The sequence below is a fragment of the Erinaceus europaeus genome, chromosome 3 (assembly GCF_950295315.1).
Source record: "Erinaceus europaeus chromosome 3, mEriEur2.1, whole genome shotgun sequence".
Taxonomy (NCBI): Eukaryota; Metazoa; Chordata; class Mammalia; order Eulipotyphla; family Erinaceidae; genus Erinaceus; species Erinaceus europaeus.
The window spans coordinates 118,001,098-118,026,212 of record NC_080164.1 but is presented as its reverse complement, the minus strand read 5'-3'; the positions used below and the strand labels follow the sequence as shown (position 1 = coordinate 118,026,212).

Sequence of the window (25,115 nt, the reverse complement as noted above, 5' to 3'; positions counted from 1 at the left end):
TATGGGCATGGAGGTGGGAACTCTATTGCCAGGAAGTGCTGGTCCCTTCCCTATGGAAACAATGCCTAGCCCACCCCACTGCTGTTTCCACACCCCAGGAGCAAATTCTCCTTCTCTGGCCAAAAATGGAACTTTTCTTCTTTGCTGAATTCCTTCCTTTATTGTGTTTACTTATTGTCAGCTCGCAGAGTGGAAGGAAATCTTGGAGACCAGCACAGGCAAGGGACAAGGTTCCACTCTGGAACTGGTCCAGATCCCCTACCCACACTCTCCCTGAGTGGTGAGCCCAGGCTGTCTCCCAGTTGAGGCTGGGCCTATTTTGCACATTTCAGGGACTCCGTTTTGTTTTCTGGTGCAGCCAAAGGAGGTGGTAATGTTTTCAGGAATGGATTCTCTTACTGCCCACCTGCAAAATGGTTCCATAAACCAAAGCTCCAATGTACTAATATTTTAAAAAAATATTAAATTCATAAGAGATTGAGTTCAGAAAAAGGGAGGGAAGTTAAGAGCTGTACTCTTGGTGCCTACAAATTCAAAGGTAGAACCAGGAGCCTCAGGCATACAAATCCTGAAGTCTAGCAGCTGAGCTATTTCTTGGATGCATGAATTTACTGATTTAAACTATGAAATGTTATGCAGATGTTCACTTGTGACATTCTGATATTTGCTCTCTGTGTGAGTGTGTTCTTACCAGAGCACACTGTTCAGCTCTCATTTATTGTGGTGGTGGGAGTTGCTGGGAGGAAGACCTTGGAGGCTCAGTCATGGCAGTCTTTTGCAGAACCACTCTTGTTATCTCTCCAGCCCAGATTCTGATTCCCCTGTGATAAAACCAGGCTTGAAGACTTGTGTCCATAGGCACTGGCTGGTCCAGCTGACTCAGAAGGTTGACTAGCTCATCCTTGTCTAGACACATGTGAGGGAGAGGATCAGAATCACTACCCCACTACAAAGCCTTGTGCTTCTCCTCAGTGGAAGGAAGGTTCCACCAAAGAGAGCTGATCTCTTGACCTCTCTTTCTGCCTGAGTGTCTGTCTGTGCATTCTTTAAGGTGCCTTACTCACATATTGACTCACAACTTAATTTCTCCATCCCCACATGGTGTGACATACTTAGATTCTAAGTTTACTGATGATTGTGAGTGACCACTCGGCTGGGGCTTGTGACAGTACCGGACAGAGCCTGGGGTCTCTGGGAGCTCAGGTACACAAGCCCAGTGTTCTGACACTAAGCTATGTCCTTGGCCCACAATGCTTAGATCCCACACCTAAGTCACTTATTTTTTAGACCAGAAGCATTTACATTGCTTTGTAGGTACTCATACTGGGTCCCCCAAGCTTGCTTTTAAGAACTAGTGGTTCTATTTTTGTTTGCTTTTATTCCTTTACTCTACTGAAATTTGTATTAGTGAATTAAACTCTTTTATTTTAATGAGAGATACAGAGAAATATTGAGAGAGATAGAAAGAGAGGGGGGGCACAAAAGATGGAAAAGCGTAAGGTCTGGGATATTTATGAAAGGAACAGAAGAAGGAGAAACTTGTCTTCTGTCCTGTGTGAGTTAGAACCTCTGAAGTGGCTCTGGGCATTCCCAGTGCAGGCTTGGAAAAGACTGACTCAGGTTTACAAGAAGCAGTTAAGATCCATTAACTGATATCTGTTCCAGACTGGCTAACTAACTGTTTCTAGACTGGCTAACTCTAATGCTGACCCCTGTGCATAGTGGAGCAGTATTTCTCTCCCTCTCTCTCTCTCTCTCTCTCTCTCTCTCACTTTCTTTTACAAAATTTTTTTTAATTGGGCTGGTGATGCAGGTCAGTGGCAGAGCACGTGTCCAAGGACCCAGGCTCAATCCTCATCAGTGTTCAAAAGAGAGTGAGAGAGAAGAAGAAAAACACAATAGTGGACTATGCACTTCACATTTTTTTACAACTCCCTATAGATTTTTCTAGTTCATTCAGTGGAAATAGTTTCATATGCAAGAGAAAGAGGAAGCAGATCACTATTCCTACACACATAGTACCAGGCATCAAGCTGGGCCCCTCAGGAGCCTCAGGCATGTGAGCCCCCACTCTTACTGAATCACCTGCATTACACTTAGTTTTCCCAGATAACTTCTGAGTTTTGGCTTATGGGTTTGCGGGGGTTGAACCTGGAACACTGGAGCTTCAGACATGAGAGTGTCTTTGCATAACTATTACACTATCTCCGGGGCCCAAGCCTGGCACTCTTTTTAAAAATTTTTTATACTTATTTATTTATTCCCTTTTGTTGCCCTTGTTTTATTGTTGTAGTTCTTATTGTTGTTGTTACTAATGTCGTCATTGTTGGATAGAACAAAGAGAAATGGATTGAGGAGGGGAAGACAGAGGAGGGAGAGAAAGACACCTGCTGACCTGCTTCACTGCTTGTGAAGTGACTCCCCTGCAGGTGGGGAGCTGGGGGCTCGAACCAGGATCCTTTTGCTGGTCCTTGTGCTTTGCTCCACCTGCACTTAACCCCCTGTTCTACCGCCCGACTCCCAAGTCTGGCACTCTTATTGAGGCTGTGGGTTGACCCATTGGAATCAAATTTAAGGCTTAATGTTCCTTGTCTTTTCATATGAACAGATATACTTTTTATCTTTTGAGCTGCCCCTTCTTGGTTTGAGCACCCAGCCCCCACCTGCAGGAAGAAAGCTTTGGGAGTGGTGAATCAATGCTGCAAGTGTCTCTCTGTCTCCTTCCTTCTCAATTTCTGACTGTCTCTATCCAGTAAATAAATAAAGATAATTTAAAAATTAAAAACAAAAAATGGACAAGTTAAGGAATAGTCACCAAAGTCAGAGACAGGTGACAGTAAAATAGTCAACTGCCCTTTGTGAGGGAGAAGGAGGCAAGTTGACAAGAAGAAATCCGACTGCCCTCAGGGAGGCAAGAGTTCACTGTTTAGATGCCTTTTCTATTGGGATCTTTTGGGTAAACAGAAGGAGGTTTGTCTCTGTTGGGGCAGTGACTGGGATAACTTCCTATTACACTAAGTTATTAAGTGTGGAGACAGAATTTTGTTTATGTTCTTTACCTGGAGTAGAGCAAGGAGGCTTATTCTCTCTCCCTTTCTCTCTCCCTTAACTTTTTTCCTTTACTGGGAGGTTAATATTTTGCAGTCACCAGTAAATACAGTAGTTTGTACATGCATGATGTTTCTCAATTTTCCACATAACAATACAACCCCCACTATGTCCTCTGCCATCCTTTTCCAGAACCTGTACTCTCCCTCTACCTACCCCAGACTTATTTTGGTGCAATACACCAGTGCCAGTCCAGGTTCTGCTTAGTGTCTTCTGATCTTGTTTTTCAACTTCTGCCTGTGAATGAAGCTTATTCTTATCTATCTATATATGTATATGTGTGTGTATTTAAACATTTTATTGGTTTAATATTTTAATAAGGATAGTGAGATAGAGATAAAAAAAATAGAGAGACCTAAGCACTGCTCAGCTCTGGCTGAAAGTGGTGCTATGAACTGAACCTAGGATCTCAGAGCCTCAGTCATGAAAGTCTTTTGCAAAACCATTATGCCATCTTCTCAGCCCCTTGACTGATATTCTTTTTTTAATGCATTCACATTTAATAACAACAACACATATACTTTAATCATTGTAGACTAATAAACATGAAATGGATTTTCTTTATTGGGGGAGTAATGGTTTACAGTCAACAGTAAATGCAATAGTTAGTACATGCATAACATTTCCCAGTTTTCCACATAACTATATAATCTCCACTAGGTCCTCTGTCATCATGTTTCAGGACCTGAGATCCCCACCCTTCATCCCCTACCCCCACTTGAGAGATTTTTACTTTGGCGCAATGCACCAACTCCAATCCAAGTTCTGCTTAGTGTTTTCCCTTCCGATCTTATTTTTGAACTTCTGTCTATAAGTGAGATCATTCCATAGTCATCCTTCTGTTTCTGACTTATACCACATAACATGATTCCTTCAAGCTCTATCCAAGATGGGCTATGACTTGGTGGGTTCTTGGAATGATGCTAGTCTTTTTTTTTTTTTTTTTTTTTTACTATTTATAAAATGGAAATTTTGACAAGACCATAGATAAGAGGGGTACAATTCCACACAATTCTCACTACCAGAACTCTGTATCTATTGATATTATTTAAAATTAAAAAAAAAATTTATTTATTCCCTTTTGTTGCCCTAGTTATTTTATTGTTGGAGTTATTGTTATTAAGTTGTTGATGGGTAGGGCAGAGAGACATGGAGAGAGGAGGGGAATACAGAGAGGGGGAGAGAAAGATAGACACCTGCAGACTTGCTTCACCACATGTAAAGCAACTCCCCTGCAGATGGGGAGACAGGGGCTCAAACTTATACCATACCTTATACCATACCACTATTATACCTTATACCATACCGATACAATCCTTATACCATACCACTCCTTGCGCTTTGTACTACCTGTGCTTAACCCGCTGCACTACTGCCCAGCTCCCTCAATTGATATTCTTAATCAAAGTGGCTGTCAGCTAGAAACCCAGTCCTTTTACTTGCCAGTGTCTTGAACTCTGTTCTAGAAGCTGAGATTTTTCTTTCCTGGATTAGCTTTTTTAATTTTCTTTTTATTTCAATAGCCTGGCAAAAAGTCACATTTATATATTTATGCCCCAGCACCTCTGGTGGCCGCAGTGGCTCTGTTTACCTCTCCACTCACACCTCCCTCTGACACCTCTAGTCCCAGCCCTGCTCTTCACCTCTCAGAAGGCCTGCTGGGAACGCTAGTCCAGCCTGTGAGTCTGAAGGCCTGGGGCGAGCTGTCCTCGCACCTACTTCCGTGTGTTACTAAAACATGACCTCACCATCTGCTCTTGTATTTTCACAGTGACTTAGTGTTTTAGTGCCAGGCTGCTAGAACAGACACTGCTTGGTCCTCAAGAAAATACAAGGGGGTAGTCAGGTGGTGGCACACCCAGTAGAACGCATATGCTACCATGCACAAGGACCAGAGTTCAAGCTTCAGATCTCCACTGGCAAAGGGGAAAGCTTCATGAGTGGTGGAACTGTGCAGCAGGTGTCTCTCTTTCTCTCTCCCTTTCTATCTTTCTTCTCAATTTTTCTCTATGAGAAAAAAAATGAGGGGAGTGGTTGTTGGAAGCAGAGGATTCATCATGCAGGCACTGAGCCCCAGTGATGGCCCTGGTGGAAAAGAAAAAGAAATAGTAAGAGGAAAAGGAAGGAAGGAAGGAAGGAAGGAAGGAAGGAAGGAAGGAAGGAAGGAAGGAAGGAGGCAAGGAGATGGAGAGAGAAGAGAGATAATCAAAAAATATATCAATGGCAGAAAGACCAGTATGCAGTCATGCAAAGCACAGAATGCTTTCCACCATTTGAAATGATCCTGTTTGTGCATTTACATGCATATTTATCACCTTCTGTCTTCATCAGATTGTCAAAGCCCTGGGGGGTGGGCTCTGTCTGACTCAAAGCTGCAGTCTGATTCAAAGCCTCCTGGCAGCTGCTCTGCTGACATTCTTGGCCTGAATACCAAGGGCCAAATAGGGAAGGGGCAAGGGCTTCCCCTGGAGGTTACCTCAGGACTCTATAGGACTGTATAAGGAGTTGTAAAAAAAAAAAAAAGTGAAGTGCATAGTCCACTATTGTGTTTTTCTTCTTTTCTCTCACTCTCTTTTGGACACTGCTGAGGATTGAGCCTGGGTCCTTGGACACGTGCTCTGCCACTGAGCTGCATCACCAGCCCAATTAAAAAAAATTTTGTAAAAGAAAGTGAGAAAGAGAGAATAAAGTACTGCTCCACTATGCACAGAGGTCAGCATTAGAGTTAGCCAGTCTAGAAACAGTTAGTTAGCCAGTCTGGAACAGATATCAGTTAATGGATCTTAACTGCTTCTTGTGAACCTGAGTCAGTCTTTTCCAAGCCTGCACTGGGAATGCCCAGAGCCACTTCAGAGGTTCTAACTCACACAGGACAGAAGACAAGTTTCTCCTTCTTCTGTTCCTTTCATAAATATCCCAGACCTTATGCCTTTCCATCTTCTGTTCTCTCTCTCTCTCTCTTTTTCACTAACAATAGTCATCCTGGAGATCTGTCCATGCTGACAAAAATAGGCAGGGGACAAAGCATAATGGTTATGCAAAAAGATTTTCATCCCAGGGGCTCTGAGATCCCAGGTTCAGTCCCCAGTATCACCTAAGACAAAGCTAAGTTCTGGTCTCTCTTTCTCTCTGTATATCATTCTGTATCTCTCTCTCACTTCATTAAAGTCAAATGAAATAGTTGAAAAGTAAACACTAATATGGGCTGGGGAGATATCATAGTGGTTGGGCAAAAGACTGAGATTCCAAGTTCAGTCCCCAGATCCACTATTAGCCAGAGCTGACCAGTGCTCTCTTCTCCCTCTCTCTTTCTATCTCTCATTAAAATAAAAGAGTTTAATTCACTAATACAAATTTCAGTAGAGTAAAGGAATAAAAGCAAACAGAAATAAAACCACTAGTTCTTAAGAGCAAGTTTGGGGGACCCAGTATGAGTACCTACAAAGCAATGTAAATGCTTCTGGTCTAAAAAATAAGTGACTCCTGAGGCTCTGAAGTCCCAGGTTCAATCATCTGCACCATCATAAACCAGAGCTGAGCAGTGCTCTTTTAAAAATTAATTAATTAATTAGAGAACTTCCGGAGGCAGAGCTATGAGCAGCAGATCGCTTTTTCTCCTTTCCTCTCCTCTCCTGGATCAACTAGGAATACCAAAGGAGACCACCCGGGACTGAAACAAGACCGGACTAGAATGACCACAGGAACCCAGTAAATCACCGGTGAGTACAAACACGTGTGGCTGGTGACAGAGAGGAGAGAGAAGCCTAAGGAGAGATTAAGTGACTGCTAACAGTTCAGCAGTTTATCGGTTGAGACACCACCTCCAGTCTGCTCCACCAACAAGGGGACAGCTAAAGGGAGGAGAGGACTCCCCAGAGACTCACCAAGTGCAACTCTGAGTCTCCATTGCTACTACCCTCAGAATCTGGAGGAGCAACAGGGAGGGAAACCAGGGGACAGAGATCTAACCAGGAAACTCAGGAGAAGACCTATACCTCGGTAGCATAGCTGAGAGGCTGAGAAAGTCTCTTTGCATAACCACTGGATTATCTCTGCCACACCCTGCTTTATCTCTTGATCAGGAGTCAGTGATTAAGCTCAAGCCTATTGATAGTTTAAAAGCCCTCAGGCTCCCATAGCCTGCAGGGAAGAAAGAAAAAAAAAGAGGCTTTTAAACCACTGAGCTCCAACTCAGAGATTTAAATACTATTGAAACAACTGTTAACTTTTGCCACAGTGAAACCTTTAATTAAATTACTTAGACACAAGTCAATCCAGGCAATAGTGATCAATAATTTGAAAAGTACTGATAAAGGGAACTCATAACATAATATATAAAATGGTTAAAACAACAAGAAAAAATATTGGAGACTCGAACCAGGACAAGAGCCCAGCTAAAAGTCCTCCAGAAGGTGAAGCACAAAATAACGAGTTCAACATCCAAACATAGGCTAAGGAAATAATAACAGGAGTGAGTAAAGAATTTGAAAGAATTGTAATCAGAAATGCAGGAACAACAAATGAGAATATGGAAGAAAATTCTAATTATCTCATGGATATTAGAGAGCTGAAAACTGAAATCACTGAGCTAAGAATGCAACTAGCTGAACAAGCTAAAACAGTATCAGAGCAGGGCAACAAAATAGATGAACTCCAGAAAACAGTAGAGGGCAGAGAGAATAGAATCTATGAAGCTGAAGACAGAATTAGCAAGATTGAGGATGAATTAGAGACAACTAAAAAAGAAGTAAGAGATCTCAAAAAGAGATTAAGAGATGCTGAAAACAACAACAGAGTCCTATGGGATGACTTCAAAAGAAACAATATACGCATTATTGGCATACCAGAGGAAGAAAGAAAGGGAGAGGAAGAAAGCATTCTACAGGCCATAATAGTTGAAAATTTCTCTAGTCTAGACAACATCAAAGACATAAAGATTCAAGAAGCGCAGAGGGTCCCAAACAGAATTAACCGAGACCTAAAGACACCAAGACATATAATACTTAGAATGGAAAGGAATAAGGATAAAGAAAGGATCCTGAAGGCTGCAAGAGAAAAACAAAGAGTCACCTACAAAGGAAAACCCATAAGATTAGCAGCAGACTTCTGCATACAAACATTACAGGCCAGAAGAGAATGGCAAGATATCTATCGAGTGCTCAATGAGAAGGGCTTTCAACCAAGCATACTATATCCAGCTAGACTGTCATTCAGACTAGACGGAGGCATCAAAACCTTCTCAGACAAGCAACAGTTGAAGGAAGCAACCATCACCAAGCCTGCCCTGAAAGAAGTTCTGAAAGGTCTCCTATAAACAACCAGACCAACACAAATAGGACATATATCAAAACACTCTAAAACTCTACAAGAATGGAGTTAAAATATCTTCAATCTTTGATATCAATAAATGTCAATGGCCTGAATTCACCTATTAAAAGACACAGAGTAGGAAGATGGATCAGAATACACAACCCAACAATATGTTGTCTACAGGAAACTCACCTAACGCAACAAGACAAACACAGACTTAAAGTGAAAGGATGGAAAACTATCATACAAGCCAATGGCCCACAAAAAAAGGCAGGAGCAGCTATTCTCATATCTGACATGATAGACTTTAAAATACATAAGATTAAAAAAGATAGGAATGGACACTACTTAATGCTCAGAGGATCAGTCAATCAAGAGGACTTAACAATTATTAATATCTATGCACTCAATGAGAAGCCATCTATATACATCAAACTTCTACTGAAAGAGCTACAGCAATATATTAACAGTAACACAATCATAGTAGGGGACTTCAACACCCCACTCTCTCAACTTGACAAATCATCCAGGCAGAAAATCAATAAAGACATAAGGGAGCTAAATGAAGAGATAGATAAACTAGAACTATTGGACATTTTCAGAGTCATTCATCCCAAGAAACTGGATTACACATTTTACTCAAATCCACATTGGTCATTCTCAAGGACAGACCATATGTTAGGCCACAAAGACAGCATCAGCCAATTCAAGAGCGTTGAAATCATCCCATGCATCTTCTCAGAACACAGTGGAATTAAACTAACACTTAACAATCAACAAAAGATTAGTAACAGTGCCAAAATGTGGAAGCTCAACAGTACACTTCTTAACAACTTCTGGGTCAAAGAGGAAATCAAGGAAGAAATCAAAATGTTTCAAGAGTTCAATGAAAATGAAGACACAAGCTATCAAAATATTTGGGACACAGTGAAAGCAGTCCTAAGAGGGAAGTTCATAGCTATACAAGCACACATTAGGAAACAAGAAAAAGCACAAATAAACAGCCTGATTGCACATCTTAAAGACCTAAAAGAAGAACAACAAGGGAACCCTAAGGCAACGAGAAGGACAGAAATCACTAAAGTAAGGGCAGAAATAAATAACATTTAGAATAGGAAAACCATACAAAAGATCAACGAAAGTAAATGTTGGTTCTTCAAAAGAGTAAACAAAATCGACAAAACTTTAGCCAGACTCACAGAACAAAAAAGGGGAGAAGACCCAAATAAATCGGATAGTAAATGAAAGAGGAGATATCACAACAGACACTGCAGAAATTCAACATATCATGCGAGGCTTCTATGAACAACTATATGCCACCAAGCTAGAGAACCTGGAAGAAATGGATGATTTCCTAGATACCTACCAACTTCCAAAACTAAGTAAAGAGGAAGTGGATAACATGAACAGGCCCATCACAGCTAATGAAATTGAAACAGTTATCAAAAATCTCCCCAAAAATAAAAGTCCTGGATCAGATGGTTTTACAAATGAATTCTACAAACCCTCAAAGAAGAACTAATACCTCTACTTTTAAAAATCATCCAGAAGATTGAAGACACTGGAATACTCCCTGCCAGCTTCTATGAAGCCAACATCACCCTGATACCAAAAGCAGACAGGGTCACAACCAAAAAAGAAAACTACAGACCAATATCTCTGATGAACATAGATGCAAAAATACTGCACAAAATTCTAGCAAACCAGATACAGCAGTATATCAAAAAGATTGTTCATCATGACCAAGTGGGGTTTATCGCAGGCATGCAAGGTTGGTTTAATGTACGTAAATCAATCAATGTGGTCCACCACATCAACAAAAGCAAGACCAAAAATCACATGGTCATATCAATAGATGCAGAGAAAGCCTTTGACAAAATACAACATCCCTTTATGATCAAAACACTACAAAAAATGGGAATAGATGGCAAATTCCTGAAGATAGTGGAGTCTATATATAGCAAACCTACAGCCAACATCATACTCAATGGTGAAAAACTGGAAGCATTTCCCCTCAGATCAGGTACTAGACAGGGCTGCCCACTATCACCATTACTATTCAACACAGTGTTGGAAGTTCTTGCCATAGCAATCAGGCAGGAGCAAGGAATTAAAGGCATACAGTTTGGAAGACAAGAAGTCAAACTCTCCTTATTTGCAGATGACATGATAGTATACATGGAAAAACCTAAGGAATCCAGCAAGAAGCTTTTGGAAATCATCAGGCAATACAGTAATGTTTCAGGCTATAAAATTAACATTCAAAAGTCAGTGGCATTCCTCTATGCAAACACTAAGTTTGAAGAAATTGAAATCCAGACATCAATTCCTTTTACTATAGCAACAAAAACAATAAAATATCTTGGAGTAAATCTAACCAAGGAAGTGAAAGACTTGTATACTGAAAATTATGAGTCATTACTCAAAGAAATTGAAAAAGACACAAAGAAGTGGAAAGATATTCCATGTTCATGGGTTGGAAGAATTAACATCTTCAAAATGAATATATTACCCAGAGCCATCTACAAATTTAATGCTATCTCCATCCTGATCCCAAGCACATTTTTTAGGAGAATAGAAAAAATTCTATAAATGTTTATCAGGAACCAGAAAATACCTAGAATTGCCAAAACAATCTTGAGAAAAAAGAACAGATCTGGAGGCATCACACTCCCAGATCTCAAACTATATTATAGGGCCGCTGTCATCAAAACTGCTTGGTACTGGAACATGAATAGACACACTGACCAGTGGAATAGAATTGAGAGCCCAGAAATGAGGCCCCACACCTATGGACATCTAATCTTTGACAAAGGGCCCAGACTATTCAATGGGGAAAGCAGAGTCTCTTCAACAAATGGTGTTGGAAACAATGGGTTGAAACATGCAGAAGAATGAAACTGAATCACTGTATTTCACCAAATACAAAAGTAAATTCCAAGTGGATCCAGGACTTGGATGTTAGACCACAAACTATCAAATACTTAGAGGAAAATATTGGCAGAACTCTATGCCACATAAATTTTAAAGACATTTTCAATGAAACGAATCCAATTACAAAGAAGACTAAGGCAAGTATAAACCTATGGGACTACATCAAATTAAAAAGTTTCTTCACAGCAAAAGAAACCACTACCCAAACCAAGAGACCCCTCACAGAATGGGAGAAGATCTTTACATGCCATACATCAGATAAGAGTTTAATAACCAACATATATAAAGAGCTTGCCAGACTCAACAACAAGACAACAAATAACCCCATCCAAAAATGGGGGGAGGACTTGGACAGAATATTCACCACAGAAGAGATCCAAAAGGCTGAGAAACACATAAAAAAATGCTCCAAGTCTCTGATTGTCAGAGAAATGCAAATCAAGACAACAATGAGATATCACTTCACTCCTGTGAGAATGTCATACATCAGAAAAGGGAACAGCAGCAAATGCTGGAGAGGGTGTGGAGTCAAACGAACCCTCCTACACTGCTGGTGGGAATGCAAATTGGTCCAACCTATGTGGAGAACAGTCTGGAGAACTCTCAGAAGGCTAGAAATGGACCTACCCTATGACCCTGCAATTCCTCTCCTGGGGATATATCCTAAGGAACCCAACACATCCATCCAAAAATATCTGTGTACACATATGTTCTTGGCAGCACAATTTGTAATAGCCAAAACCTGGAAACAACCCAGGTGTCCAACAACAGATGAGTGGCTGAGCAAGTTGTGGTCTATATACACAATGGAATACTACTCAGCTGTAAAAAATGGTGACTTCACCGTTTTCAGCCGATCTTGGATGGACCTTGAAAAAATCATGTTGAGTGAAATAAGTCAGAAACAGAAGGATGAATATGGGATGATCTCACTCTCAGGCCGAAATTGAAAAACAAGATCAGAAAAGAAAACCCAAGTAGAACCTGAAATGGAATTGGCGTATTGCACCAAAGTAAAAGACTCTGGGGTGGGTGGGGAGAATACAGGTCCATGAAGGATGATAAATGACATAGTGGGGGTTGTGTATTGTTAAATGGGAAACTGGGGAATGTTATGCATGTACAAACTAATGTACTTACTGTTGAATGTAAAACATTAATTCCCAATAAAGAAATAAATTAAAAAAAAAATAAGTGACGTAGGTTTGGGATGTAAGCATTGTGGGCCAAGGACATAGCTTAGTGTCAGAACAGTGGGCTTGTGTATCTGAGCTCCCAGAAACCCCAGGCTCTGTCCAGTACTGTCACAAGCCCCAGCCAAGTGGTCACTCATAATCGTCAGTAAACCTTAGAATCTAAGTATGTCCCACCATGTGGGGATGGAGAAATAATGTTGTGAGTCAATGTGTGAGTAAGGCACCTTAAAGAATGCACAGACCCTGGAGCTCAGCTTCCCCAGAGACCCATCCTACTAGGGAAAGAGAGAGGCAGACTGGGAGTATGGACCGACCAGTCAACGCCCATGTTCAGCGAGGAAGCAATTACAGAAGCCAGACCTTCTACCTTCTGCAACCCTCAATGACCCTGGGTCCATGCTCCCAGAGGGATAGAGAATGGGAAAGCTATCGGGGGAGGGGGTGGGATATGGAGATTGGGTGGTGGGAATTGTGTGGAGTTGTACCCCTCCTACCCTATGGTTTTGTTAATTAATCCTTTCTTAAATAAAAAAATAAATTAATAAAAAAAAATTAAAATAGAAAAAAAAATGAAAAAAAAAAAAAAAAAGAATGCACAGACAGACACTCAGGCAGAAAGAGAGGTCAAGAGAGCAGCTGTCTTTGGTGGAACCTTCCTTCCACCAAGGAGAAGCACAAGGCTTTGTAGTGAGGTAGTGATTCTGATCCTCTCCCTCACGTGTGTCTAGACAAGGATGAGCTGGCCAACCTTCTGAGTCAGCTGGACCAGCCAGTGCCTATGGACACAGCAGCTTGAACTAGTCTTCAAGCCTGGTTTTATCACAGGAGAATCAGAATCTGGGCTGGAGAGATAACAAGAGTGGTTCTGCAAAAGACTGTCATGAACTGAGCCTCCACGGTCTCCCTCCCAGCAACTCCCACCACCTCAATAAACCAGAGCTGGTAAGAACACACACACACACACACACACACACACACACACACACACACACACACACAGAGAGAAAGAGAGAGAGAGCGCAAATATCAGAATGTCACAAGTGAGCATCTGCATAACATTTCATAGTTTAAATCATTAAATTCATGCATCCAAGAAATAGCTCAGCTGCTAGACTTCATGATTTGCATGCCTGAGGCTCCTGGTTCTAACTTTGAACTTGTAGGCACCAAGAGTACAGCTCTTAACGTCCTCTCCCTCTTTCTGAACTCAATCTTTTATGAATTTAATATTTTTTTAAATATTAGTACAGTGGAGCTTTGGTTTATGGAATCATTTTGCAGGTGGGCGTTGAGAGAATCCATTCCTGAGAACATCACCAACTCCTTTGGCTGCAATGGAAAAAAAAAATGTGTCCCTGAAACGTGCAAAACAGGCCCAGCCTCAACTGGGAGACAGCCTGGGCTCATCACTCAGGGAGAGTGTGGTAGGGGATCCGGACCAGTTCCAGAGTGGAACCTTGTCCCTTGCCTGTGCTGGTCTCCAAGATTTCCTTCCACTCTGAGAGCTGACAATAAGTAAACCCAATAAAGGACGGAATTCAGGAAAGAGAAAAGTTCCATTTTTGCCAGAGAAGGGGAATTTGCTACTGGGGTGTGGAAACGGCAGTGGGGTGGTCTCTCTTATTTCCATTGGGAAGGGACCAGCACTTCCTGGGAATGGAATCCCCCCTCCATGCCTGTAAGGGACCCAGCCCAGTTATCCTGGAGAAGGTGGGTTCAATGGTATGGATCTGAAGTCTGAACCGGGAACATTTGGCTTTTGCATCTGAACCCCAGGCTCCTTGCCCAGTCCTCCAGATCATCGGTTTCTCAGTGAGCCTTTGTCCATTTTCAACAATAGAAGAAGTATGTGTGCCACCAGCATTTCTGTAATCAGGGCTGCATCTCCCACAGCAGGTGCACTATCCAGATGAGCTATCCCGCTGGGCCAGGAGTCAAAGTGATACCAGGAGCTCTCAGGCAGGAACCAGCTGCCACAAGGGCATGTGAGGTGAAGTCACAAGTAAGACAAACTCTCCCTGGAGTCAGTATCTCCAGCAGGACTCACTGACTAACTGTGGTCTTCAGAGACCTCAGAGGCAAACTGAAAGTTGCTGCTGGTGGCCAGCTGGTCTCTAGGATGGCAACTTTCCTTCTCCCCAATGCTCAGTCACAGCCTCTATCCCCCCTACCCTCTCAATTTCTCTTTGTCCTATCCAGTAAATTGGGGGAGGGGATGGCCACCAGGAGCAGTAGATTCCTACTGCCAGCTCTGAGCCCCAGAGATAACCCTGAAGGAAGAAAGAAAAAAAAAAGTAGTATTGGATGGGAAAGATATGATGGCAAGAGCAGATCGCTTTCTCTCCTCTCCTCTCCTCTCCCGGATCAACTAGGAATACCAAAGGAGACCACCCGGACCGAAACAAGACAGGACTAGAATGACCACAGAAACCCAGTAAATCACCCGTGAGTACAAACACGCGTGGCTGGTGACAGAGAGGAGAGAGGGGCCTAAGGAGAGATTAAGTGACTGCTAACAGTTCGACAGTTTGTCAGTGGAGACACCACCTCCAGTCTGCTTCACCAACAAGGGGACAGCTGAAGGGAGGAAAGGACTCCCCAGAGACTCACCAAGTACAACTCTGAGTCTCCATTGCTACTACCCTCAGAATCTGGAGCAGCGACAGGGAGGGCACAGAGATCTAACAGGGAAACTCAGGAGAAGACCTATACCTCGGTGGCATAGCTGAAGGGCTGTGAAAGTCTCTTTGCATAACCACTGGATTATCTCTGCCACACCCTGCTTTATCTCTTGGTCAGGAGTCATTGATTAAGCCAAGAAGCCTACTGATAGTTTAAAAGCCCTCAGGCTACCATAGCCTACAGGGGGGAAAAAAAAAGGCTTTTACACCACTGAACTCCAACTCAGGGATTGAAAAAACTGTTAACTTATATAAAATGGTTAAAACAACAAGAAAAAATAATGGAGACTCGAACCAGGACAAGAGTCCAGCTAAAAGTCCTCCAGAGGGCGAAGCACAAAACAACGAGTTCAACATCCAAACATTAGCTAAGGAAATAATAACAGGAGTGAGTAAAGAATTTGAAAAAATTGTAATCAGAACTGCAGGAACAACAAATGAGAATATGGAAGAAAATTCTAATAATCTCATGGTTATTAGAGAGCTGAAAGCTGAAATTGCTGAGCTAAGAAGGCAACTAGCTGAACAAGCTAAAACAGTATCAGAGCAGGGCAACAAAATAGATGAACTCCAGAAAGCAGTAGAGGGCAGAGAGAATAGAATCAATGAGGCTGAAGACAGAATTAGCAAGATTGAGGATGAATTAGAGACAACTAAAGAAGAAGTAAGAGACCTCAAAAAGAGATTAAGAGATGCTGAAAACAACAATAGAGTCCTATGGGATGACTTCAAAAGAAACAATATACGCATTATTGGCATACCAGAGGAAGAAAGAGAAGGGGAGGAAGAAAGCGTTCTCCAGGCCATAATAGCTGAAAATTTCTCTAGTCTAGACAACACCAAAGACATAAAGATTCAAGAAGCCCAGAGGGTCCCAAACAGAATTAACCCAGACCTAAAGACACCAAGACATGTCATACTTAGATTGGAAAGGAATAAGGATAAAGAAAGGATCCTGAAGGCTGCAAGAGAAAAACAAAGAGTCACCTACAAAGGAAAACCCATAAGATTAGCAGCAGACTTCTCCATACAAACACTACAGGCCAGAAGAGAATGTCAAGATATCTATCGAGTGCTCAATGAGAAAGGCTTTCAGCCAAGAATACTATATCCTGCTAGATTGTCATTCAGACTAGATGGAAGCATCAAAACCTTCTCAGACAAGCAACAGTTGAAGGAAGCAACCATCACCAAGCCTGCCTTGAAAGAAGTTCTGAAAGGTTTCCTATAAACAACCAGACCACCACAAATAGAACATATATCAAAACACTCTAAAACTCTACAAGAATGGCGTTAAAATATCTTCAGTCTTTGATATCAATAAATGTGAATGGCCTGAATTCACCTATTAAAAGACACAGAGTAGGAAGATGGATCAGAAAACACAACCCAACAATATGTTGTCTACAGGAAACTCACCTAACGCAACAAGACAAACACAGACTTAAAGTGAAAGGATGGAAAACTATCATACAAGCCAATGGCCCACAAAAAAGGGCAGGAACAGCTATTCTCATATCTGACATGATAGACTTTAAAATACATAAGATTAAAAAAGATAGGAATGGACACTACTTAATGCTCAGAGGATCAGTCAATCAAGAGGACTTAACAATTATTAATATCTATGCACCCAATGAGAAGCCATCTAAATACATCAAACTTCTACTGAAAGAGCTACAGCAATATATTAACAGTAACACAATCATAGTAGGGGACTTCAACACACCACTATCTCAACTTGACAGATCATCCAGGAAGAAAATCAGTAAAGACATAAGGGAGCTAAATGAAGAGATAGATAAACTAGAACTATTGGACATTTTCAGAGTCATTCATCCCAAGAAACTGGAATACACATTTTACTCAAATCCACATGGATCATTCTCAAGGATAGACCATATGTTAGGCCACAAAGACAGCATCAGCCTATTCAAGAGCACTGAAATCATCCCAAGCATCTTCTCAGACCACAGTGGAATTAAACTAACACTTAACAATCAACAAAAGATTAGTAACAGTGCCAAAAAAAAAAAAAAAATATGATGGCAAAATGACTCTCATGCCTGAGGCTCCAAAGTCCCAGGTTCAGTCCCCCACACCACCATGAGCCAGAGCTAAGCAGTGCTCTGGTAAAAACAAAACAAAAAACTTTGCCCTCTTTTAATTGCCTGTTAAATATCAAGAGTCCAGAGAGCCAGGTGGTGGTTTTGAACCTGTTAAATGCACACGCTACTGTGCACAAAGAGCTGGGTTCAAGACCCTGGGCCCACAGGCAGGGGGCAGGTTTAACAAGTGGTAAAGTGGGATTGTAAGTCTTGATCTCTCATTGACAAAAAATAATAAATGAGTACTTTTGGGTGTTTTGGACAGAACAGAGAGAAATTGAGAGCAGACTGGAAGATAGAGATGGAAAGGAAAAGCCAGACACCTGCAGACCTGCTTCACCACTTGTGAAGAGACTCCCCTGCAGGTGGGGAGCCAGGGGCTCAAAACAGTATCCTTGAGCCAATCCTTGCATTTTGCATTATTGTGCTTAACTCTGAGCACTACCACCCTGCCCCTTGAGCTCTTTTGTTAGAAATAATCCTTTCCAAACAAGATGGTAATGGCGAAGGAAAATCAGAAAACCAAGACAAGACATTTGGCAGGATACTTAAATAAATGAGAGCTTTTTAATGGGGATGGGTATGATCTCAGACAATTTAAGAATACTTCTTCAGGAAGCGCAGCTTCAGGTAGGCAATGGTGAGGAAGATGACGATCATACAGGCCAGGGCCACGTGGTTCTGCCACAGGCCCCAGGGGGAAGTATCGATGCCCTGGTTTGCCAGAAACTCCTCTCCAGTGCATCTGAAAGGCAAGAGAGGGAGGGTGTGGCTTCACTATAGGCACCAGGTGCAGTCACTGCTCCTCAGGTCCTCAGCAATGCTCCCCCCACCCAGGCACTGTGCTAAGCACCCATAGCTGATGCTGAGTCAATCCTGAAAACACCCCCATGGAAGGGTTACTGAGTCACATCGTGGAGGACAAGTTCCTCACTAGGTTTCAGGAACATGCTCAAGTTCACTTACCCTTGTAAGGACACTACCACCCCCAAATCCATGAACCTCCAAGCTCCGATGCTGCATTCTACAAAAGGCAGACACCCACCTACTTACCTTCCTCCCTCTTTCTTTCTTTACCATCAGGGTTATCATGGGGCTCAATGTCTACACTACTTCACTGATCCTGGGGCACACATTATCTCTCACTTTTTTGATGGAGGGTAAGACGCAGAGAGAGATAGAGACAGACAGAAGAAGAGACACCTGCAGTACTGCTCCACCACTCCTGAAGGCTTTCCCCCCCTGTAGTTGGGGACTGGAGGCTTGAACCCAGGTCCTTGCAATGGTGATGTATGCACTCTACTGGGTGTGCCCCCACTGAGCCCCTTAAGTAATGATACACTTACATCTGATTGGGGAGAACCTCGTCTTTCATTGAGGGCCATAGAGTTTTTCCTAAAATAACCCAAGTTCTTGAGAGAGCCCTCCACCCATAAATCGCCCATACAAAAGGAGAAATCGGAAACTGGCAGAAGGCAGGGAGATCAGAAAAGGTGAAACTCTAAAACCAAGACAAGAGGAACAGGAGGGCTTTAACTATTAGAGATGCCATGGGCCAGGCTGGCTGACGCATACTCCTTTGTGGTGCTGCTACCTACAGTTCAGACACCCTGTGAAGCCTAGTAGGAATAGCAACGTTGATGTACATAATAACCAAAACCTAAACCCACAGTCAGGACACCCAAAGCATCTTTCAGAAGGCACCAAGCAAAAAAGTACCCCAGACGAGGTACCCAGGTTCAAACCATGGACCCAGGTTCAAGCCCCTTCTCCAAAGCTGCAGGGGAGAAGCTTTAGAAGCAGAGAAATAGGGCTACAGGTCTCTCTTTCTCTTTCCCTCTCTAGATTTCTCTTGCAATTTTTCTTTCTTCCCCTCAACTTCTTCTACCAACGAAAAAAAGATTTTTTAAAAATCTACTGTTAAAAAAAAAAAAGTAGCCAAGGGAAACATTTCTCCAGGTGAAACAGAATACTGACCCCAGCCACTCATGTCATGGGGGTGGGGGAGGAGACTCACATCAGCTCTGCCCCTCTGCCAGGCCAGCATGAGGAGCCCTGCTGACACTGAGTGTCACTTACATGGCATAGCTGCAGGTGTCATTTGTGGTGAAGTTGAGTCCTGGGCAGAAGTTCAGTCCCAGGAATTCATTATGTTGCAGAGCCTGGAACACAGAGGGGTGTGGCTGCAGTAAGTGGCTTGAAGTTTCCAAACTGCTCCCAAAGAATCATCACAATTGCATCTTCCCAGCCTGTTGCTGTTATTTCTAAAAACAACCTGAGCTTCAAATTCCCTACCATCCTGTCTTTGTTATGCATCTGAACAACTAGAGCTCTCTTATTTTCCCTGGCAGTCAGAGAGGCATTGGGTGAGGTGTTGGCTTCTAATCCAAGGGAAATAAAGTATTTGGTCAAGAAGAAAGGCCTCTGGCTGGCTTCCTCCATACCTCCTTCTCTTCTTCAGCCTGTTTGGAGTCCTGTAAACACTATCATTGAAACAATACTTTTTTTTCCTTTTGTTACCCTTGTTTCTTTTTTTATTGTTGTAGTTATTACAGCTGCTGTTATTAATGTCGCTGTTGTTGGATAGGACAAAGAAATAGGAGAGAGGAGGGGAAGACAGAGAGGGAGAGAGAAAGACACCTGCAGACCTGCTTCACCACCTGTGAAGCAACTCCCTTGCAGGTCGGGAACCAGGGGCTCGAATTGGAATCCTTACACTGGTCCTTGCATTTCGCTACAGCTGCGCTTAACCCGCTGCATTACTGTCCAACTCCCAACAGTACTTCTTAATGGAAGTGAACAGTCTTTTGCATTGTTCCTGTCTGTTTTCCATCAGAACCAGATACAAATCTTGGGAACCATACATTAATTACAGGAGGATAGGGGACAATTTACTTTGGGCTTGACTAGTGGTGGGAGGCCTGGGCTGGCTGCACTCTCTGCTCCTTGCTTCTCGTCCATTCCCCCTTCCATCTTCGGTGTACTCGGGCACCATCTCCTCTTAGCCCCTGACTGACCTGAAACACGGCTCTCTTCTTTTTCATCATTTAATTTCATTTATTTTATCTTAATTATATATATATATATATATATATGGAGAGAGAGAGAGAGAGAGAGAGGCCAGAGCACTGTTCAGCTCTGGCTGATGGTGCTGGGGAATGAACCTGGAGCCTAGGAGCCTCAGGCATGAAAGTCTTTTTGCAGAACCATTATATTGTCTCCCCATCCCTCTAGTTATTTTTATTTTTCATCAGCTAGTCTATCTTTCTCCCTCACCCTGCGTTGTCTCTCTATCCTTAACCCCTCCATCAGCAGGGCCAGTGGAGACATCTCTGAGGATTATAAAGAGGACCCTTGACTTCACAGGAGACCCTCATTCATTGCTCCCACCAAGAGACACCCACAGGATGCACACAGCTCCCAGCCCGGGATGTGACACAGGCTGCTCCTAGCAGGGAGACCTGGCCACACAGACCAGGAAAGCAGACCTTACCGCATAGCCATAACGAGAAATGCTGAAGTACTGAACCCATGAGAGCCAGGGCACCACCGTTCTGAGGTTCACCAACAGCCCTGAAAAGATCTAAAGAAAAGAAAGAACAAAAAAAGTGAACCCCAAGAATAAGGGTTGGTAGAGTCATTTCCTAGATTAACCTAAAGAATTCTTCCCAGCAGTGCCTTCAAATTACATACTCATTTCAGGCAAGACCACCTTGTCCTGGAACTCCTGTCCACTACTCTGAGTTGTGGCATGTGGTTAACTCCAGCTGTTTTCCAGCCTTTCAGTTTTTATATTATTTTTTCTTCCTTTTTATTCAGTAGGACAGAGGGGGAGGGATATGAGGAGGGAGGAAGGACAGAGAAAAAGAGACAGAGAGAGAGAGATATTGACAGAGAGAGAGATACTTGTAGACCTGCTTCACCACTTGTGAAGCTTCCCCACTGCACTTGGGGACCAGGGACGGGAATCAGGGCCATTGTATATAATAATATCCATACTCCACTAAGTTCTACAAGTTCTATCACTGCCAAGCCCAAGCTTTTTATGGTCTTAATGGCATGACAACATAACTGTGACACATATTTCATTGATAGAAAGATCTTCAGGTGTCAAAGCTTTCACTTTCTCCAGAATGTCATACAATGGTGAAGGAGGGCTCCAAAGAGAGGGCTCCTCTATTTCCCATTCCTCTCAATTTTTTTCTCCTAGCAATAATAGTAATAATAATAATAATACAGTCCTATATGGGCTGGTAAAGTAACTTCCTAGACAATACACTGCTTTGCCATGGAACACAGGTTCCACTAAAGCCCCCACCATACTGGAGATAAAGCTTTGCTCCTGTAGTCTCAGTCTCTCTCTCTCCCCCCCTCTTTTTTTTCTGTCTCCTGCTATCAGAATAAATCAAGCCTGGAGCAGTAAAACCTCAGCAGCTACAACAACAAAGGTTATTTTTTTGTTTGTTTTTTTGTTTGTTTAAAATTTTTTAAATATTTATTTTATTTTATTTATTCCCTTTTGTTGCCCTTGCTGTTTTTTTTTTATTGTTGTAGTTATTATTGTTGTTGTCGTTATTGGATAGGACAGAGAGAAATGAAGAGAGGAGGGAAAGACAGAGAGGAGGAGAGAAAGATAGACACCTGCAGACCTGCTTCACCGCCTGTGAAGCGACTCCCCTGCAGGTGGGGAGCCAGGGCTCGAACCGGGATCCTTATGCCGGTCCTTGTGCTTTGCGCCACCTGCGCTTAACTCGCTGCGCTACAGCCCGACTCCCTGTTTGTTTGTTTTTAAGATTTTATTTATTTATGAGAAAGTTGGGAGGAGAGAAAGAATCAGATATGTCCTGCCAGGGATTAAACTCAGGACCTCATGCTTGAGAATCCAATGCTTTACCCACTACGCCACCTCCTGGACCACAACAAATGTCCTTTACACAACTTTTAAATTCTAATACATTGAAATACCTAATACATCAGACAGATGCTAAGCACTTGGTTCAGGGGGTGGAGCAAGGAGGCCACCAGTACTCCTTTCTGCTGACTCCTCTCTGCACTTTCAAAATGTAGGCATGTGTGAAGTGAGGATGAAGTGATGATTAGAAAGTGGTGGCAGGGAGGAAGCAAGCAGAAAAAGGCTGATCTAAGAGGAGGTCAGGAGCTCAGAAAGGAGGAGGTCTAGCACTGGGTGGACTTGAGAACTTTTCAGTATGTTTAAATACTCCCTTTTCAATAGACTGGAGAGAACTAGGATAGACTAAACAGGTCGACTAGCCCAGCCAGACAGACTCTGTTTCCTGTGGAGTTTAGCTTGTTCTCTGGGAAGATTAGTTGTTCATCTAACTGAACTATCAGAACCTCAGGGCAAAGAGGCTATGAGTTGCTATCGGCAGGGCAGAAGTCAGGCTGTTACCCTGCCAGTCTACCAGGGGCTCTTCCAGCCAGACTCGGGCTGCTCTCTAGCTCTGATCTGTGGAGCCTTACTATACATCACCAAGATCTTTTTTCTTTTTTTTTTTTTACAAGCCACTTTTTAATTTGTTATTAATGATGGTTTACAAAATTTAAGAACTCTCTCAAGCAGTTGCTCAGTACTCTCTGGTCACATATCTCTGCATCTTTCACTCTGTAGTTCTCCTTCAATAAAATAGTTTTGTTTTTTTTTATAAGATTGTAAGATTTGGAGAATGGTATAGAGAATCCTTAAAGAAATAAAAAATGGAATTACATTATAATCTAGCAATACCACTTTTGGGTATTTTATCCAAAATATATGAAAATATGGGGTCCGGGGGGGAGAACTAGGTGGTGATACGCCTGGTAGAGCATACATGCTACAGTGAACAAGGACCCAGGTTCAAGCCACCTGCAGGGGGAGGCTTTACAAGAAGTGAAGCAGTGCTACAGGTATCTTAATATCTCTCTTCCTCTCTATCTCCCTGTTTCCCTCTCAATTTCTCTATCTTTATCCAAAATAAAGAAATCAGCTAAATGAAATGTTTTTTTAAAGTAAACACTACTTCAAAAGGACATGTGCACCCTTATGTTCATAGATGTATTTTTTTTGTGGGGGGGGGCACGGTGCAGGTGGTGGTGGGTGGCATCAGTTTCCACACTTTAATTTTTAATTTTATCTAATCATTAAATTTTTTAAATGATATTTTTTTATTGGGGAATTAATGTTTTACAGTAAGTACAATAGTTTGTACATGCATAACATTCCCCAGTTTCCCATATAACAGTACAACCCCCACTAGGTCCTCTGAATCCTTCTTGGACCTGTATTCTCCCCACCCACACAATTCTATTTCAGGTTCTACTTGTGTAATTCATAGATGTATTATTCACAATAGCCAAAGAGTAGAAGCAGACTATGTCTCCATCAGCAGATGACTTGATAAAGAAGTTATGGGATATGTACTCTGTGGAAGACTACTCTAAAATCAAAATGGATGGAGCTGGAGGTGATTCTGCTTGTTGAAGTACTTATTTACTTTTATAAAAGAATAAGACAGAGAGACCAGAGTACTGCACAACTGTGGCTTAGAATGGTGCTAGGGACTAATCCTGGGAACTCTGGTGCCTCAGGCAAGTGAACCAAGATGGATTAGCTCCTCAGTCCAAGAACCATCTTTTAGAAGCTCATTCATGAAATTCTATTCAAACTGCAGCAAAAAAACAAAAACAAAACCTCTGAGGATGGTCACAGAACAGCTGATACATTCTCTAATTAAAAACTCACACTTCACGTATAAGACCTCCAAAGCCCCACAGACAGACCCCCCCCCAAAGAGTGTTCTAGGAGGTAGCTGCTACTCACCATCATAAACACAAAGGAGATATTCACGAGTATCATGGCTAAAAGCGTCACGTTCTGGCCCGTGGCGATGGCCAAGGACATGGAGCTGGCCGTGTACGCTACCATCATAAGCGTGAACATCATGATGAAGAAGGATGTCGTCACAGGCTTCAGCCCTTGGGGAGAGAGGAGCAGGTTAATCCCTGTGTGGATTTGGGATTGTGTGCTGTACAGCAACAGAAACTGATGAACTACCAGCACCCAGCCTCTTCACTGTATGACTGTGCGAAGTCCTCACCACTGGCTCTTCTACACTAACTGTTCACAAATAACAATCTGAGGCCCAAATGAATGAGAGAGAAGGGATAAGGCCAGAGCAGCATTCTGGCACATGCAGAGCCAGGGATCAAACTTGGGACCTGTCAGGAACAGGAATATTCAAGCATTCAGTTAAGTGTCCCTTACATATACCAGATGAAGAAAACAGGACCCCTTCAACACAAGGGCTGAGACCTCAGATTCCTGAACAAATATGTTGCGACTTCTACCCAGACTTAGAATAGAATAATATTAATGTATAAGGAGTGTGAACTTAGAATAATATTGAAGTGTGTACTTGAAATAATGACATATAAGAAGTTTGTACTTCACTTCTTAACAACTTCTGGGTCAAAGAGGAAATCAAGGAAGAAATCAAAATGTTTCGAGAGTTCAATGAAAATGAAGACACAAGCTATCAAAATATTTGGGACACAGCTAAAGCAGTCCTAAGAGGGAAGTTCATAGCTATACAAGCACACATTAGGAAACAAGAAAAAGCACAAATAAACAGCCTGATTGCACATCTTAAAGACCTAGAAGAAGAACAACAAAGGAATCCTAAAGCAACCAGAAGGACAGAAATCACTAAAGTTAGGGAAGAAATAAATAACATTGAGAATAGGAAAACCATACAAAAGATCAATGAAAGTAAATGTTGGTT

At 42.3% G+C, this 25,115-nt stretch overlaps 1 protein-coding gene across 1 annotated transcript in view; it reads right to left on the bottom strand.

Annotated features, from left to right (window-relative positions):
• Nucleotides 1-17,872: 17,872 nt before the first annotated feature.
• Nucleotides 17,873-25,115, bottom strand: part of LOC103127540 (broad substrate specificity ATP-binding cassette transporter ABCG2-like) — a 52,226-nt gene continuing 44,983 nt past the window's right edge. The window contains exons 12-15 of the mRNA XM_060187790.1: nt 24,155-24,309; nt 20,831-20,920; nt 19,417-19,499; nt 17,873-18,082 (exon numbers count right to left, since the gene is read on the bottom strand). Of these exons, the coding sequence (XP_060043773.1) occupies nt 17,935-18,082; nt 19,417-19,499; nt 20,831-20,920; nt 24,155-24,309 (476 nt within the window). The 3' untranslated portion in view covers nt 17,873-17,934. The remainder of the gene's footprint in view (nt 18,083-19,416; nt 19,500-20,830; nt 20,921-24,154; nt 24,310-25,115) is intronic.